Consider the following 16,033-nt stretch of genomic DNA (forward strand, 5'->3'; position numbering starts at 1 on the left):
ACTCAGTACTCTACAGGGGAATTTTACTACCTAAAGGGCATGTTCAAACCTATGTCTAACCTTGTGAGATTTTCTCAGCAGCAACTTTGCCAAAGGAAATCAGAAATAAATGTATTTTCAAAGTCTATTTGAACAGCCCTTAAAAGTTTTTTGACCTAGAAGGAAAATAGGAGATTCATACATGCCATGTGAAAGATTAGCAGACGTACCCTATTTCCATAGAAAACCAATGACAGAAGGTGATAAAATCAATCAAAGAGAACAATAAGTCCTAATGAACCAGTTTTACATTTCATTAACTTGAGTGCCAAGGTAGCTCCTAATGACTGATTTACTTTCTTTCCTCATGAAGAATTCAGTAATTAGGAAAACAAGGTCTAACAGCATAATTTGACTCGAGCCTGCAATGCAGTTTGTGTCTGAAGGTGATGAGAAATGTGAGGGCTCAGCAGCTCCTTGGGCTGAGGAGCTGCTGAGCCCCTGCAGAGGCACACAGCACAGGGGAATGCCATGCCAGGCTCCTGCCTGGCTGACCCAAGGCCTCTCACTCCTGGCTACTGCAGCCTCTGGTTATTCCACATCTGATCTGTCACCGGGGATGTGCGATTTTGTGATGTGCCCAACACAGCAACAAAGAGGAGACCAATGTGATGCTGACGTTGTGCTCCAAGCACTAATTCAAAGATTAATTGGGTAGGAACTAATTCAGTTAGTCCTGGATTATTTTTACTGTCCCAATGTCACTTGCCTTTATTCAACTTCTACTAATTAACTTCCATCAGGTTTAATTCTCAGTCAAAATAAGAATAGCAACATTGCTTCTTTTGGGAACACAGGACTGCAATGTGAAGCAGCCACAGTTTAATACATACAGAAAGCAAAGGTTCTCTGATGCAGAGGGGTTTTTAAAAGAAAAATTGCTATGGCACATAAGATATATATATATACATACATATATATATGTATTTCTGTTAGTCTTAACCTTGAAGCTTAGGGAAATCTGAAATTAGACTTGAATTTTACAGCTAGCAATATACTGTTATTAAAGGCTAAACCACTTGATCCCAAATCACCTGGACTCTTATCTTTAACTAAATCTAAGCTTTCTGAGTCTATTCTTGACCTGTTCTGAAGCTCTCTATGTACAGGTGTGCAAGAAGGTATGTGTACACACACACATACATATTTACCAGACTTGTCTAGCTTTTCCCATCCGCTAAAGTCAGTGAGATATTTAAAAATTCAGAGTCTGAACAGCTAGATGCAACCCCTTCCCCCACCTGAATGCTATATTGAAATATTTTGGGAAGGCAGGGCGTTATTCCCTGCAAATGTTTCCTATGGGATTTACCATAAAATGGAATTGGTGAACTACCCAGTATAAATGTCATACAGCTTGCATTTGCTTCATCAAGCTCTGTTCATAATGCACTTTTATTTTTTATTAAAATTATTAAAACTACATTAAAACCTATTATTATTTTCTTAGTTTATTTCTTCATATTTTGTAATTTCAAAGCATCCGATACCTGCACGTTAAAGTTAGAATTGCTCCTGCTGCAAGTAGCAGTTGCTTCCAAATCAAAGAGGACAGTGTGGGCTCCTTAGAGACCCCCAAATCCAGTGAATTTTAACTGGTGTCTTGGGATGAGATGAAAAATGCAGCCAGACACCCTGGTGATGCTGCCTGCTGGGCTAACTACCCCAATCCACTGCTGAGGGAGCAGTGGCAGCATATGGCTGGGGTGGAAATGGGGACAGGACTGCTTCTTCCAGCCACCATTTCCAATAAGATCACCTTATCTGCAATATCTCATTGCATCTTTGAGGTGCAGACATTTGATACAGCTCTGCCTCCAGCATCCCAGAGCACCCAGCCCTGCAATGCACCTCCCTGCACCAGCCTGGCAGCATCCTTGGAGCTTGCTGATCTCTCTGAAAATAACCTCAACAAGAAACAGATTTATACTTCTCTGTCCTGTTTGCAAGTTGAGAAAGCTCCCTGGGCAGCAAGGAATATCTTTAACTGGGGAAAGTGCCTGGACTAGGCAGGCAAGACAAAGAGGAAAACAGGGAGGTGGTGGTGGAGAAGAAAGGAACATGCTTGTTTTTTTCAGAAGCAATTGGAGAAGGTCAGCTGTGACACCTAACCTGATCTTAAATCTCCGCATTTTGTTCCTGGCTTAAAGTCAGCTGTAATTAGATTTGTTTTCAGAACTATTGTCAAAACACCAATGACACATATACAGAATTTCACAGACACTTAATAAAAATGCAATATATCCTTTGGGGATTTGAGGCACACAGAGAAGTCAAGTGCCACACTTTAAAATACTTGTGGGTTTGTTAGTGCCTAAACTATTACCCAGACAGTTTAGGACCAAGCAGTAGGATTTATGCTTGACTTTCCCCACCACCTGCATCCCTCTTCCATGTGGGACATATCTCGGAATTGTTCCAGGCATCGGTATGGCAGATCTGCAATTTTTTCTCCTAGGTGGCAGCAGTCGCTGATGAAGGTTGGCTGTGTTCAAGCCTAGATTGTACTCCTACACAGGAATGGCTGAGCAAAACTCCTCCTTGCCCACTTATTGTCCTAGAAATTTCCAAATAACAACCCAAGCTGGTCAGAGACAGTTTCTGAAAGCATTTTCTATCAGATTGAGAAACAAGGACTAAAATGTTTTAATTCCTAGCTGCCTCCTTGGTCTTTGTTGCTAGCCCCATTCCCAAGAAACAGACTGCATCACCAGTACCTCAAAAGTAAGCCTCTCAGTAAAAGGATCAGGGGAAAGAAGAAGAAAATTTGCAAAGGCAGCTTCAGCAGGTGAAGAAATGAGATGGTAGAGAAATTGAGCAAAACACACTGATGGAAGATGTAGCTAATGATAATGATTCTGCTTCTGAGACTTTGGAGATGAAAGTAATTTTGCTTTTCCTTGCATCTCCCTCCCCACTGACAGTGTCTAGAAAGGAAAGCTGGAATATGTCCAGCAATATTTTTATCTTTCTTTTTCTTTTCTGCCACAGTATGCCATCTACTTAGAAGCTCCTTTTCAAGCCCTGCTCTGCCAGGTAGAGGAGAATTGCACTGATCATGTAAAAAGTGTGGATAACAGCAAGTCTGCTGCACCTGTGTCCTTCCCTTGCTGTTCTGAGAGATAAAATTCGATCATATCAATAGAGACATCTATCTTTTTAAAGACTTGTCAAGGAAGTATTTCTCATTAAATTAGACATGATGCTAAGAATATATATCACTGAACCGAGCTCTCTGAACAGAGACAGCAAACATCTGCACCTGGAGTGAGGAAAGGATGCCAGGATCTTCCTTGCTGCACGGAACACACATCTGAGCCTTTGACTCCCCAGAAGTCAAAGGCTGTCCGGTGGAGCTGACCACACCATAACAGGGACACAGCCACAGGTGCCAGGGAGACCACGAGAGGGCAGGGAGACAATCTATAGACCCCAGCATCCTTGCAGCAGTACACCCTGCCTGTTTTGGCCGCTCGGGGATGCAGAACTCGGGGGTGCGGGGCAGGAGCCAGCCTGGACCCCGTCCGGAGGCTGGGGGAGCCAAGGGCGACCCACCCTGGGGGCGCTGGGCGCTGCCTTACTGGAGGGGCATCTGAGTCGCTTCTCTCTCTCTTCCTTCATTAGCTCCGGGAGGGTAAAACTGGAGAAGTTACTCCAGAATAAAGGACAATTTTTTATTCCTTTCCCCATTTGTCGGGAGACCGTGCTTACAGCAGAGGGACCTGTCCGTCTCCAGGCTGCCTCCTTCAAAGTACCGAGCAGCCGCCTGGATGGCAAAGGGTTCCCACAGCAGCATCCATCACCCTTCAAACTCCTTTTATTCTCGGGTGAGAAACTCGCAGAGGAGAGGCGGGGGGCGCGGGCAGCAGCCGCCAAGTGGCTGCAGGGGCCGCTTGGCACAGGGGAGCGCAGACAAAAGCCGGCGGAACTACGTGGCTTAAATTCAAAAGGGGCTCTCCGGGCTCGGCCAGGGCAGCCCCGGCTCGGGGAGGGGGCGGGAGCGGCCGGGGCCGGGGCAGCCCGGCGGGAGTGGGACGGGCGAGCGGGGGGCGCAGCGCGGCTCCCCCGGCCCCGCCGCCGCCCGCAGCTGGAGCGGCCGCCCCGGTACAGCCCAGCCCAGCCCAGCCCAGCCCAGCCCAGCCCAGCCCGGCGCGGCGATGAGGGGCATCCCGGGCTTAAAGCGGCTGCGGCTCAAAATCTGCCGGCGATGCGCCCTGCTGCTGCTGCTGCTCTGGGCTGCCTGCTGGGTGGTGGTGAGCGCTGCGCTGTTCCTCCTCCACAGGAGCGTCTTCTCCGAGCGCTGCACGGACGAGAAAAGCCACCGGATCCTGGCCAGGCTGGTACGTGTCCCGGCGGACGCGGGGCATCTCCCGGGGGCTGCCCGCAGGACGAGGCGCTGCCGGTCCGTCGGGGCCGCTCCCGGGGCGCCCTGAGCGGCTCCGGCCGCCGGAGGTGCCGCATCGCCGGCGGCCCCGGTGCGCACGGGCGGGTGCTGCTTCCCTCCTTCCTTACCTCGCTCCTTCCCTCCCTCCCTGCCTCCTTCCCTGCCTCCCTTCCCGGGGAGAGGTCAGGTGCAGGCGGCGGGCCGGCTCCTAGGCGTGGGATGCGGGTGCGCTGCCCTCGGAAAGCCTTCCTCCTGGTGTTGGGGGGTTTTGTCCTGTTTGTACAAAAGTCGACTTTCAGAAGTGCCAGGCAGCTTGTGTCGCCTCCCTTATGGTCTGGAGTGTAAGACGTGGTTAAAATTCAAGAAAGGATTTGAGAATATTCAGTAAAAATTCCCTTAAAAATTATAGTGAACAGATTTAGGACTGTGTAGGAAACACTTTGAGAAGAGGAACAGTGTGGGTTAATGCTTTTAGTTAAATTTTGTTTCTTAGTCAGGGTATCTGTAGTGCCAGTGGTTAGGTGGGAAAGGAGGAATCCTAGTGGGAATTAAATAATCTATCACTGCAAGCAAGCAAAAACTGATCATAGATTTTCCTTGATTCTGTAAAGAAAATTCAAGTGTAGGCAGCACTTGACACGCCTGACAGCGTGTTTTTAATGGCAGTGAACTCCAGTTTCGTACCTCAGGAACCAGATTGAAGTAGGGCTGAGCTCAGGTTTGCAGCTGAAAGATGGTTCCTGCCTCGTCCTTACGTGCTTGGGAAGAACACTGGGATATGGAGGTGCAAGGAGCTGCCAAGCTCAGGGAGGTCCAGGTCCTTGCCATCGCTGCCGCCAATAACCAGATGGACAGAGACTTGTTGCTGTTCTTCAGTTTGGAAAGCGTCAGGCAAGGCTTCTAAAGCCCAGGGATCAGATTTCAGCCGCAAGCTTGTAAAGTTGTCTCTATCACTGAGACAGCTCAGGTTCAGACCCTCTTGCAGAGGAAGAGTAGCTGAGATTGCTGTGCTTCTCTGTGAGTAGGTGAATAACCAGTAATATCCAAGGTTTGTAAGCAGCAGTTTTCCCAGGTGATGTTAGAAAGGGATTGTCCTTCATTAAAAAATGAGCTTGTCTTCGCCGCCCCCAAAATAAGTTTTTCTGCATCTTCTGCATGAGTTTCACAGTTATGGAACGTGCAATTGATCTATGAAACAAATAACCTGACAGCTTGAGTCTCACACCTTCCATTAAGCAAAAATCAGCTTCTAATAAAAACTATTTTCCTAGTATTTCTCAGTAGAAGATGAGATATTTTAAAGGAGTGGGTGAAAATGTCCTTGCAGGTGGAACTTCTGAAGGTTTTATTTCCTTATTCTGAGTAAAATGAGCATCTGTACAGGTGTATACTGCACTGAAAAGGCTGAAATAGCACTGGACAATTTGCAAGGACCAGCTTTACCTCTCAAAAAACCCCCCTTGCTCTTTCCTAATGCCAGTCTCATCTTCATTTACACTGAACACACTAAGTCATAGAAATCAATTTCTGTTCCCTCTGGAGAAATCAATTAATTTTGATGCCTTCCCAACCTGGCTCTGTATTGCATTTAAATAGAAATAGTAGCTAACACGGCAAAACATCAGTTTCAGGGCACTGATGGTGGTACAGTGAGTTATTCAAATTTTTATAAATCCTTTGCAAGGTTTACATTAATGTAAGCTTTTACACTAATTTAAAACCTGCTTTTAAAACTTATCTTGGTAAGTGCACTGAAGACATTAAAACTTATGCAGCCCATTTTAATAAGATACATATGAGTGAGCCCAAGCCATGCTTGTGTGGGCATTTTTGTGTAGTACAGCTCCTTCTTTATAAGGCTTTTGGCTTAATAGCATTTTCATATTTTAGTTTTAAGAATCTGGCAATTAAAGAAGAATCTGTGGCTTTCAAAGGTCAATCACTAAGTGGATTTAAAACTGTCTCATCACAGATCTCAAAATTCTGTCATTAAGACAGAGATAGCAATGTGGAGGACCGTTTCTGAAATATTTATTTGGGGAATTGATTCTACCTTTTATCAGCAGGATGATGGACAATCTTGTATAGTGAGGTCTGAAGTTAGTGGAAAGCTTACTGTGTTGGTAAATAATAAATTGTCCATCTTGTCATGGCAGGGTAGTCTGTATTACCTGATTAAATGTTTTCAGTCCACCAAATTTGTGTTTTAATACTGCAAAATACAAGCTAGTACACTGGGGAGCACAACAATAGAAGCTATACCAATATGATGGAAGACTGTCCTGTAAAACCTTGTCTTTGGAATTAATGTAGGGGTCAAATAATTGCTTCAAGATGAACTACCAGTTCAGACTGTGCCTAAAAGGCTGATAGGAAATAGTTCAATCTTCTCAACTACTTCCTTGAGGAAGCCTTTTTGAAAGCCTTGCTTGCCTTTGTGACCAGCTGAGAATGCACTTCTGGAAAGCTGATCTGTGTTTCATCACTGTGAGATCATGAGCTCTTTGGTCAAGTACTCTTACACAGATCCCAGTTGGAAAACACTGCCCAAGTTCATTGTAAGAAGAATATGATTCAGACACTAGGTTAATAATCAAATATTTATAGCTTAAACTGAAAAAACAGCAGAAAAGTCATAAACAGCATCTGTCTCCTCTGTCTGTGAAATCTGAGTCTGCTTTTTCCACAACTATTTTTTTTCTCACTAATTCCATTAAGAATGACATGATGTCAAGACAGGAAAATAAGCTGCACCTTGACATGTTTGACTACAGGTCATGGTCATATGTTCTTTTAGATCACAGAAGTCAATGAATGTGAACCCTCTAAGAGTGAACCACAGTAAAATTGTCCACAGGGGCAAGTGTGCACCCATGTGAACCCAGTTGCATGACTGACTCCTATCTTCTCTTACTTTACCAGAAGAGAATTAGATTGTGGTCTGTCAATAGAATTTTAAATGTGCTTATACTTACAATCCAAAGAAACCCCCAAAAATTCCTTCTGTTTGTAATTTTCTTTCTAAAATTGCTTAGAGTTCCAGATGGAAAGAACTGCTAACCTACTTTTGTTGAGAAAACTACATTTTCTACTTAAAAAGTTAGAGTAAAATTATATTGCATTAGTAGGAGCAGATTTTCAAAAGCAAGAACATTGATCTGCATGCTCTGAAGTCTGCAGACAGCTGAGTGAGCCTCCTCAGCCATCCTGATGTGGATGAGGATGCAAATGTGTGTGTGGTACACACATGCATGGACTCAGTGTCCAGACATTCAGGCAGGAATTTGCCTATCTGAGTCTCTTTCCTGGCACTGAATGTTCTCACCTGTGCTGTGAGAACATCAGAATACAAAGAAATTTTTTGTCTCTCTGAACTGTCCTCAGTGAACTGTTTTTGTCAACTGATAACCATTCTTGGATTTTGGACTTATTCCTCCACCCATTCTCCAGTGTGTTACTAAAGGGTGGACTCTAAATGTTGCTTGGCACCAGAATATATTCCTCTGGTGTACACACCTCAGAGACTGTCCCAAGAAAGTACATTACTTGGATGCTGTGGTCACGTTCCTCGTGTAACAGCCAGTCACAAATGAGAAGGGGCTCCTGCACATGCAAGGGGACCTGCCAGTTTGTTTAAATGAAGGTTCAAATGCCAGAAAGCAATGGAGGTGGATGACATTGTCAAGCTGCCTCACAGATGTTTGGCTTTCTACACCACCCTTTCTATTCCCCTTGCACCAGAGACCTCTGATCATCCCCTCTACTCAGCAACCCAAAGCAGTCCCTGCAGCTGCATTTCTGAATGACCACAGGAATACATCAACTGTCTCCACTTTTGGAAATGATATTATAGAAATTATTCTGGCTTGAGAGGACTGGTGAGGGAATCCTTGCAGTTCTTGTACTAATTTGCATTGACCGCTAAATTATCAAGCAGCAGTTCCCTTGTTCCCAAGGACCAATTTCTTTCCAGCTAAAAAAAGATTAAGTATTGAAGCAATTAATATTAAAATGTCTATTCTGATAACTACATATAAAACCTGGAGAGTTATTGTGTTCTGCAGCCTTTACATACTCAAAAATTCTGAAAGTTCTTGGTCCAAAACTCATTGAACGCAACCTGGTGATGCAGGAGGAGGTTATCACAGCGTCCTTCAGGGTATATTGTGTGCAAGGCTGAAACATGCAGAGCTGTGGAATGTCCCAGAAATCCAGCTGCATACGGATTCTCCTGTAGTTTTAGTGGCCATGTCTGAGTTATACTGCCCTGAACCTTCCAGACAAGTCCTGAATTACTCTATGCCTTAAACACAACACAGCCCCGAGTGTTTACAGTTTGTCTCACTGAACTCATATGAGTAAAAAATGTCAGATTAACAAATCATCCAGTCCCTTTCCTTGCCTCTGAAAAGCCTGTTCTTTACCATCCCTATAATCCCCTTTTTGAAGCAAGACTCCCTAGTAAAAGATCTCTAGAGACTTCTGAAAAACCATTGAATGACCCAATGGTTGTAGGTGTGTGTTTGCAGTTCCATGACTGCAGCAAACCCCTAGAGCTTAGGACCGTTGCTCATTATTTGTCTTTCTTCTACATGGTCCATGGGGGTATGGCTCTGCCATGAATCTTCTGCTCTTTCACTCCAGTGCCTCGACTACAGCAGTGGAGCCCTGACTGGGGACCTCTGTGAAGACCTGTGTGTGGCACAGAAGCTGGTGTACAAACACTGCCTTTACTATGACAGAGGTAAGAAGGTCATTCAGGCTGATTGGAGAGGCCAGCCCATCATACTGAAATCCAAAAAAGAAATCTTTTCCAGCTACCAGCACCTCAGTATGCTAGAGGAGGTAGAAACACAGGATATCCCTGAAACAGAGCTTCTGCTTATGGCAGCTTTGGAGGTCAAAAATGCCCTGGGGCTAGAACTGTCTAACAATACCATGGGGCCCCTGTGGACAAGAAAGAAGGGACCACGTTGGAAAGCACAGGTGGCCAGCATGTGGTCCTTGCTCCAGCAGGAGGAATATATCTACTTCAGTTTGCTGCAGGACTTCAGCAAGCATGTGCTACGAATTATTGGCTCTTGTGGACACTTTTATGCTGTGGAGTATCTCACAGCTGGACACGCCTGGCACAAAACTCTTTTTCCCCTGGAAAACGTGATTGGCCCCTCCCTTACTGGACACAGAAGCAGGGTGAGAGCCATCATTGACATTGCACTCAGCTTTCTGGACATGGTGCAGCATTTTGATAATGATTTCTCTCACAGACTTCACCTGTGCGACATCAAACCAGAGAACTTCGCTATCAGGCATGATCTCACGGTAAGTGAGGCCTTGGGGTGGTGGTCCAGGAATCTGAGGTCAAATTCTAGTCTGAAGGTGACTGTGTAAAAATAACACTTCCCTCCTTCCGTAGCTTTTGGCTAAATTTTTGCAAAGCCAATGAATTTACAAGCATCAAGAGAGATTCTCTACTGCTTTTCCTCCTTGTAATGTGTACAGCCACATTTCTGGAGCACTAAATCCTGCTGCTTATTTTGAAAACTTCTTGCTCACTTCTGTTTTGCTTCACTTCTTCAAAGGCACCGGTGCAAGGTCCTTTGGAAGTAGTGAGGGACACCTCCTGGAGGCAAGGGGATTTCAAAAGCTCTAAATGAAGCTGTAATTGGAGTAATATTTTTGGTAGTGATGCTGAAATGAAAAAAACTGTACAAATTTGAATACAAAGGCTAAATTCATAGTCAGCTTATTAGGTCTGGAAACTATGCAAGGACAGCAACATGTGGACAGAAGTTCCTCTGGTTTTGGTAGGAATTTTGTCTACAGATTGGGGATACTGTGCAGTGAATAAGTGTTTAAACTAGGCTCCAAATTTGCAGTGTCATCAGTGGAGTTTCTGCACTCTGAGTGAATATAGAGCATTTTCAGGGATTTTAATACTATTTTTAGTACTCACTGATTGTTAATGTAACACTTGTATCTTCAGAGTACTAGACAAACACTACCTAAACATACAGCCATTAAGAGCAATTAGAAAGTTTCCCCTTCACCCTTCCCTCCCCTCCCCTTGTTTACTCAGGTGCAATACAGCTGAACAGGGAACGGGTGAGGAGCTACAACAAGAAACTAAAGCAAGCTGTACCACTATTTAGGCAAAGCAGGAATTCCTCAAGGCAGGCTTTGCCCATCTTCCTCAGTTACTCGGGGCTGTGGTTGCCTGTGACTGAGCACACGCCAGAGCATCTGTTTCACAATCTAGTTACAGGAAAATATATTCCATTTAGGGAAAGGGGATGAATTCTGGATATGTCTTCTCTTATGAGTCCTTTTGGTGAGGCTTGTTTTGCCGGGATCTTCCAGTGACCAACCTGTTCCAGAATGGAAACATAGCAATGCAGCCTCTTTTTTGTCTCTTATGTTTGTTTTAAGCTATTTTTTCACTCGCTGGTTTCTTGTATAGGATAATAAAAACCCCCACAATTGTACCACTATTTCTCATTGAAGTAATGAGACTTCTAATACCCAAAGAAATGTGCCTGGAATGCAACAGTTTTACTTTGAGGATTATTTTCATGTGTGGCAGGGGATAATCCTCCAGTCTTCTCATGCTCTCCTGCAGCACAGAGAGAAGCTGTCTGGTAGACTATCCAGGAGAATTTTAAGCTGCCATGGAGCCACATAAAGTACAGAGTTAGAAGGAGGTTAGGGTGAATGTACTGTATTCAGGGAGAGCTTCCTCTTTTGCCAACACTTCAGAGAAAACTGGAAAAGCTACAGCACCTTAAACATGATTTTAAATCAGGTCACGAGCCAAGCTGGATCCTTCCTGTAAATCCTTGGGTACTTTTTACATCAACTATGATCATAGCAAAGCCCACCAAAATGTAGCTGTTTATAGGCAGTGTCACCCAGATGTGCCTTCACAGGGTCTAACTGGATGCCCACATATTTTTGTAAAAGACGAATTTCAGTGGAGCCACTGAACCCTTTGGCAGCTGCGTATTTGGGAACCAGGGCTGATTTTCCTAATGGAGCAATGGATCAAATGTGCTGGAAAAGTCCTCACCTGGGAGGTCGAACAGTGACCCTGGGCCTGGGGAAGCCCTGCACTACTCTCCCTGTTTCTTCTCCAAAGAACTGAACACCAAAACCACAGAAAGCTTAGGGAAGTAAAGAACCAGCAACAACAACAACAATCTGTCTGTATAAACATGTAACATTCCTTAGGCTACATCATCATTATAGAGCACTCCAAAATGCTTAAAAATACTTATGTTTTTAAGATATGCCTCATCTCTGTAAGAATTTTCCCTATGGAAAAAGGAGTAGAACAAAATGAAGATTAGACCATGTTCTTTATTTTGCCTGTGGAAGGTTTATTTGGCCTGCCACCAAACCAGACATCTTTAGTTCCTGGGGCTGATCCAGTTGCTGTTCCAGTCACACAGTTCCTCTCCTCCTGTTACTTGGGAGGTCGAATCTGAAAAATTAAACTATCCTTAGAGCCCAAGCAACTCTGCTTTGCCCAGGTCCCAGACATTTTCCTCTATGAAAATGTGTGTCAGATGCTGCAAGAGAGCATCCCTGGTCCTGACTGTCAAGTGTGAAATGCAGCTGTGAACATCTGCTGGCTGCATGTCCATGGTGTTGGACACTGGCTTCCTTCCCTGTGGTCACCCACAGCTTGACTTACATCAGACAGCTGCCGTCCCTGTACTGGATTTCCTTCTTTCCCTCTTTATTGCTGTGATTTCTTTAAGTGAAGCATTCATGGGTGGAGTGGCACTGGCAGAAACAGAGACCACAGCCCTTTGCTTCCAGAGAGGTCTGACTCCCAGCATGGGCTGCAGTTCTGCAAACAGTTCGTGCTGTGTATGCACTGCTCTGAGAGCCTCGTGCCAGGGGGAGGAAAGTGACTGACCCCTTTCACTCAGCTTTTTTCTGCTGTGACCAACTTCTGCCTGGGCTCAGTTACAGGACATATACCTGGACCATAAGAACAAGAACTGTGCACAATAAATGTGCCAAACCATAGCAAAGAAGACTGAATGAAGCCAGACCCAGCTTTCAGCAAAGTCAGGGTTCTCCTACAGCTGAACAGGCTCAAACCCACAGAATGCAAGGACAGGTTTGCAGGAGCTGTACCAGGTGCAGCTATCCTTGCACATCCCACTGCTGCTCTTCACAATGGCAAAGTCAGGGGTCTAGTTTGAATGTTGGTTTACTGTCTGATTCACGGGTAATTGTGCACCATAATGTAATTGAGAGGTTGAGGTGCCATCTGTATATACTGCACCAGGAAGTACATCAGTCTTCAGATTGGATAGTTCCACTTTATGGCAAATCAATCCAATTGACCCCAGAGATGCATACTGGTGACAAATATTTTTTCCATTCATGATGTCATAGGCATTAGCTGTTTCTGTTTAAAAAGTGGTGTTTATAAGGTTAGTGTGGCTCAGTTTAGTCAAATAAAGCCTCTGTGATCCCAGTTCCCTGCCAGGAGATGCTCTCAAAAGCAAGCAGCAGAGAATGCCTGCTCAGCCCTCTCCCAGAGGCTGTTCTGTGCCAGATCTGATGGGATGTTTTGATTCACAGGTGGTGGCCATTGATGTGGATATGGCCTTTTTTGAACCCAAAATGAGGGATATCCTGGAACAGAAGTGCACAGGAGATGAAGATTGTAATTTTTTTGATTGTTTTTCAAAATGCAATCTGAAAATCAGAAAATGTGGAGCACAGAGAGCCAATAACAACTTGCAAGTGAGTAGACACAGCTGTTTTATGCATCCATTCCTTTTAAAATCACCCTGACTATAAAATTCATGGTATGTACTAGGAGACTGTGAGATGAAGACAGCCAGGTTTTAAAATGTGGCCACTTAAGTGTCAGTCCTGTTCAGAAATGTTGTCTTGAGGCACATAAACAGATCTTTATATTTACTATATGTAGTGTTTATGGTTTTCTGTAGGTGTTAGCCTAGTGCCACAGACAGGAGAGCAGAGTAGGTAGGGGCAGGGGATTAGCACTTCTGTCTCCACTGATGGTAAATTCACATCCTTCTTGAGTTGCATCTCAAATCCTGTGCTCATTTCTGGGCCCCTCACTTCAACAAAAACATTGAGTTGCTGGAGAATGTCCAGAGAAGGGTAATGGAGCTGATGAAGAGTCTGGAGCACAAGTCTTGCATGGAGTGGTTGAAGGAGCTGGAGATGTTTAGGCTGGAAAAAAGCAGGTTCAGGGACATCTTATTGCTCACTGTAACTACCTGAAAGGAGGTTGCTGTGAGTTGGGCATTGGCCTCCTCCCAAGTAACAAGTGGTAGGACAAGATAACATGGCACCAAGTTGCACCAGGGAGGCTTTAGGTTCAATATGAAGAAAAATTCCTGAAAGGGTAGTCAAGCATTGGAACAGGCTGACCAGGGAAGTGGTGGAATCACCATCCCTGTGAGTATTCAGAAAACTTGTAGATGTGGCACTCGGGGACACGGTTTAGTGATGGATCTGGCAGAGCTTCATTGACAGTTGGACTCAATGACCTTAAAAGTCTTTTCCAACCTCAGTGGTTCTTTGATTCTGTGAAAGTTGAGGCTGTCTGAGGGTGAGCAGTGGTTGTGATTCTCCATCTACAGATGTAGTGTGTGGGTGTAGTGGAAAGGGGTGTCCATGGGGTTCTTGGCTTTGGGATGAGGCGTCTTACAGCTCACCCAGCTTGTGTTGGTGGGAGTCACCAGCACAGCAGTGAGGGTGGGGGGGATGTAGCTTGTCAGCCTTTTGCCTGCTTCTCCCACCCTCTCACCCTCATCACTTGTTATGCAGAATCATAGAATTGCTTAGGTTGGAAAAGACCTTTAAAATGATCAAGTCCAACCATTAACGTAGCACTGCCAAGTCCACCAACAGATCACACCTTTAGTGCCACATCTGCACATTTTTATAGATATTCCAGGGATAGTGACTCATCTAATTCCTTGGTAAGCTCATTCTAGTGTTTGACAACAATTTTGGTAAAGAAAGTTTTCCTAATAGTCAATCTAGACCTCTCCTGGCACAACTTGAGGCCATTTCCCCTTGTGTTGCTTGTCACTTGGGAGAAGAGTGATCCTCACCTGGCTACAACCTCCTTTCAGGAGGGCAATAAGGTCCTCCCTCAGCATCCTCTTTCCTAGACTAAACAACCCCAGCTCCCCCAGCCACTCATGAGATGTGTGAAGTAAGGAGCAGCCTGAGCAAAAGGGCCATCCCTTAGCTAGAGTGTGGCCTTTGTGGATGCTCCCTTTCCACACCTCCCTCTTCAAATGGCTAAAGGCATTTTGGATTCAGATGACATTTTGCTATAGTCCCAGGGAAGCAGTGGGGCATTAATTGTAGCTTCTGAAACGCAGCCATCTGCTTTTTTCCCTTCCCCAGGTAATTTGTGACAAAATATTCCGTCGCTGGTTTTCCCCAAACCTCAGAGGACCACTGGTTTCCCTGCCCCTACAGCTGCAGCTGCAGAAAGCCGTGCAGGAGTGTGCTCAGCCGGGGCACACGGGTGCCACGGGGCACCAGAGGACTCTGAAATCTCTCTCCGAGCTGTACCACCTGCTCCGGGTCACTCAGCGGGAGCTGCAAGGGGCAGAGTAGGCACAAAAGGCACAACTGCACAGGCCACATCCCAGTCTCTCTGCCATCCCTCCTAACCCTGTACTTTTACAGCACAGAGATTGCTTTTCTGCTATGCAAATGAAGTTCATGGCTGCAGGTGCAGCATGCCCTGATAATATCCTGTCAAGTGTTAAATTGCTTTATATTACTTGGGTTCTGCTCTTGCTTATTTTCCTGAGCCAGCACTACCCCTCTCCATCAGCATTCAGCACAACCTTCTGAGCTGTAGTCACTGCTCAGATAGCATCAGTCTGAGTGTGATGCTCAGAGGATGCATTAACAGAAGAAAGTGTAAGTGCATCAAAACTCTATCAATAATTAAAAGAATGGGTGGGTCAGTGGGTGTGGAAAAGTACATGTATGGTGTTTGTTTTAGTTTCTTTGTCAAATAAGCCTTTTTTTTTTTTTTACAGTAGAGACAGAGCATTCTGTATTAAAAAAAAAAAAAAAAAAAGGGTGGGGGGGATCTCAAACAGGAAAATGTGCTGTGACACAAGGAAAGAGTTGCTTTTGCTTTTGTACGAAGTAGTCCTTTCTGATGTCCCCAAATGCTTTTTCTCCAGGGCATTGCATTACCTGTGCCATTGCTAACTCTTTTGCAGAAAAATTATATAAAGGTTCTTTGGACTTTTCTAGAGCAAAATAATTATACCCTTGCTGAGCTCCCATGTGGGTACTCATATTCTGCAGTGAAGAGGTATGAATAATGCTACTGGATTTTCCCATGTGAACAAGCCCTCAGGCACTTGTACATCAGAGCACTTGATAAGAAGCACTACTTTGCCAGAGAGCAGAATTGCCCAGGAATGTCAACAATCTGTCCTTTGCACAGAACAATATCCAGACCCAGAGTTTTCTTCCACAGTATTTTTTTAATGAACAAAAGGAAAAATTTTTGTACAAATTCATTATGTTGCAATCAGTTATGTAAATAAAGATCTCTAGATTAACTTAAAAATA

At 44.8% G+C, this 16,033-nt stretch overlaps 1 protein-coding gene across 1 annotated transcript; it reads left to right on the forward strand.

The window, feature by feature from the left end:
- Positions 1–4,031: 4,031 nt before the first annotated feature.
- On the forward strand, positions 4,032–16,026 carry DIPK1C (divergent protein kinase domain 1C). The gene is made up of 4 exons (XM_079302971.1): positions 4,032–4,379; positions 9,068–9,745; positions 13,022–13,186; positions 14,837–16,026. The coding sequence occupies exons 1-4, from the start codon at positions 4,197–4,199 to the stop codon at positions 15,050–15,052; spliced, it is 1,242 nt and encodes a 413-aa protein (XP_079159097.1). The 5' UTR covers positions 4,032–4,196; the 3' UTR covers positions 15,053–16,026.
- The last annotated feature ends 7 nt before the right edge of the window (positions 16,027–16,033 follow it).

Source organism: Erithacus rubecula (genome assembly GCF_903797595.1).
Source record: "Erithacus rubecula genome assembly, chromosome: 3".
In the NCBI taxonomy this organism is placed as follows: Eukaryota; Metazoa; Chordata; class Aves; order Passeriformes; family Muscicapidae; genus Erithacus; species Erithacus rubecula.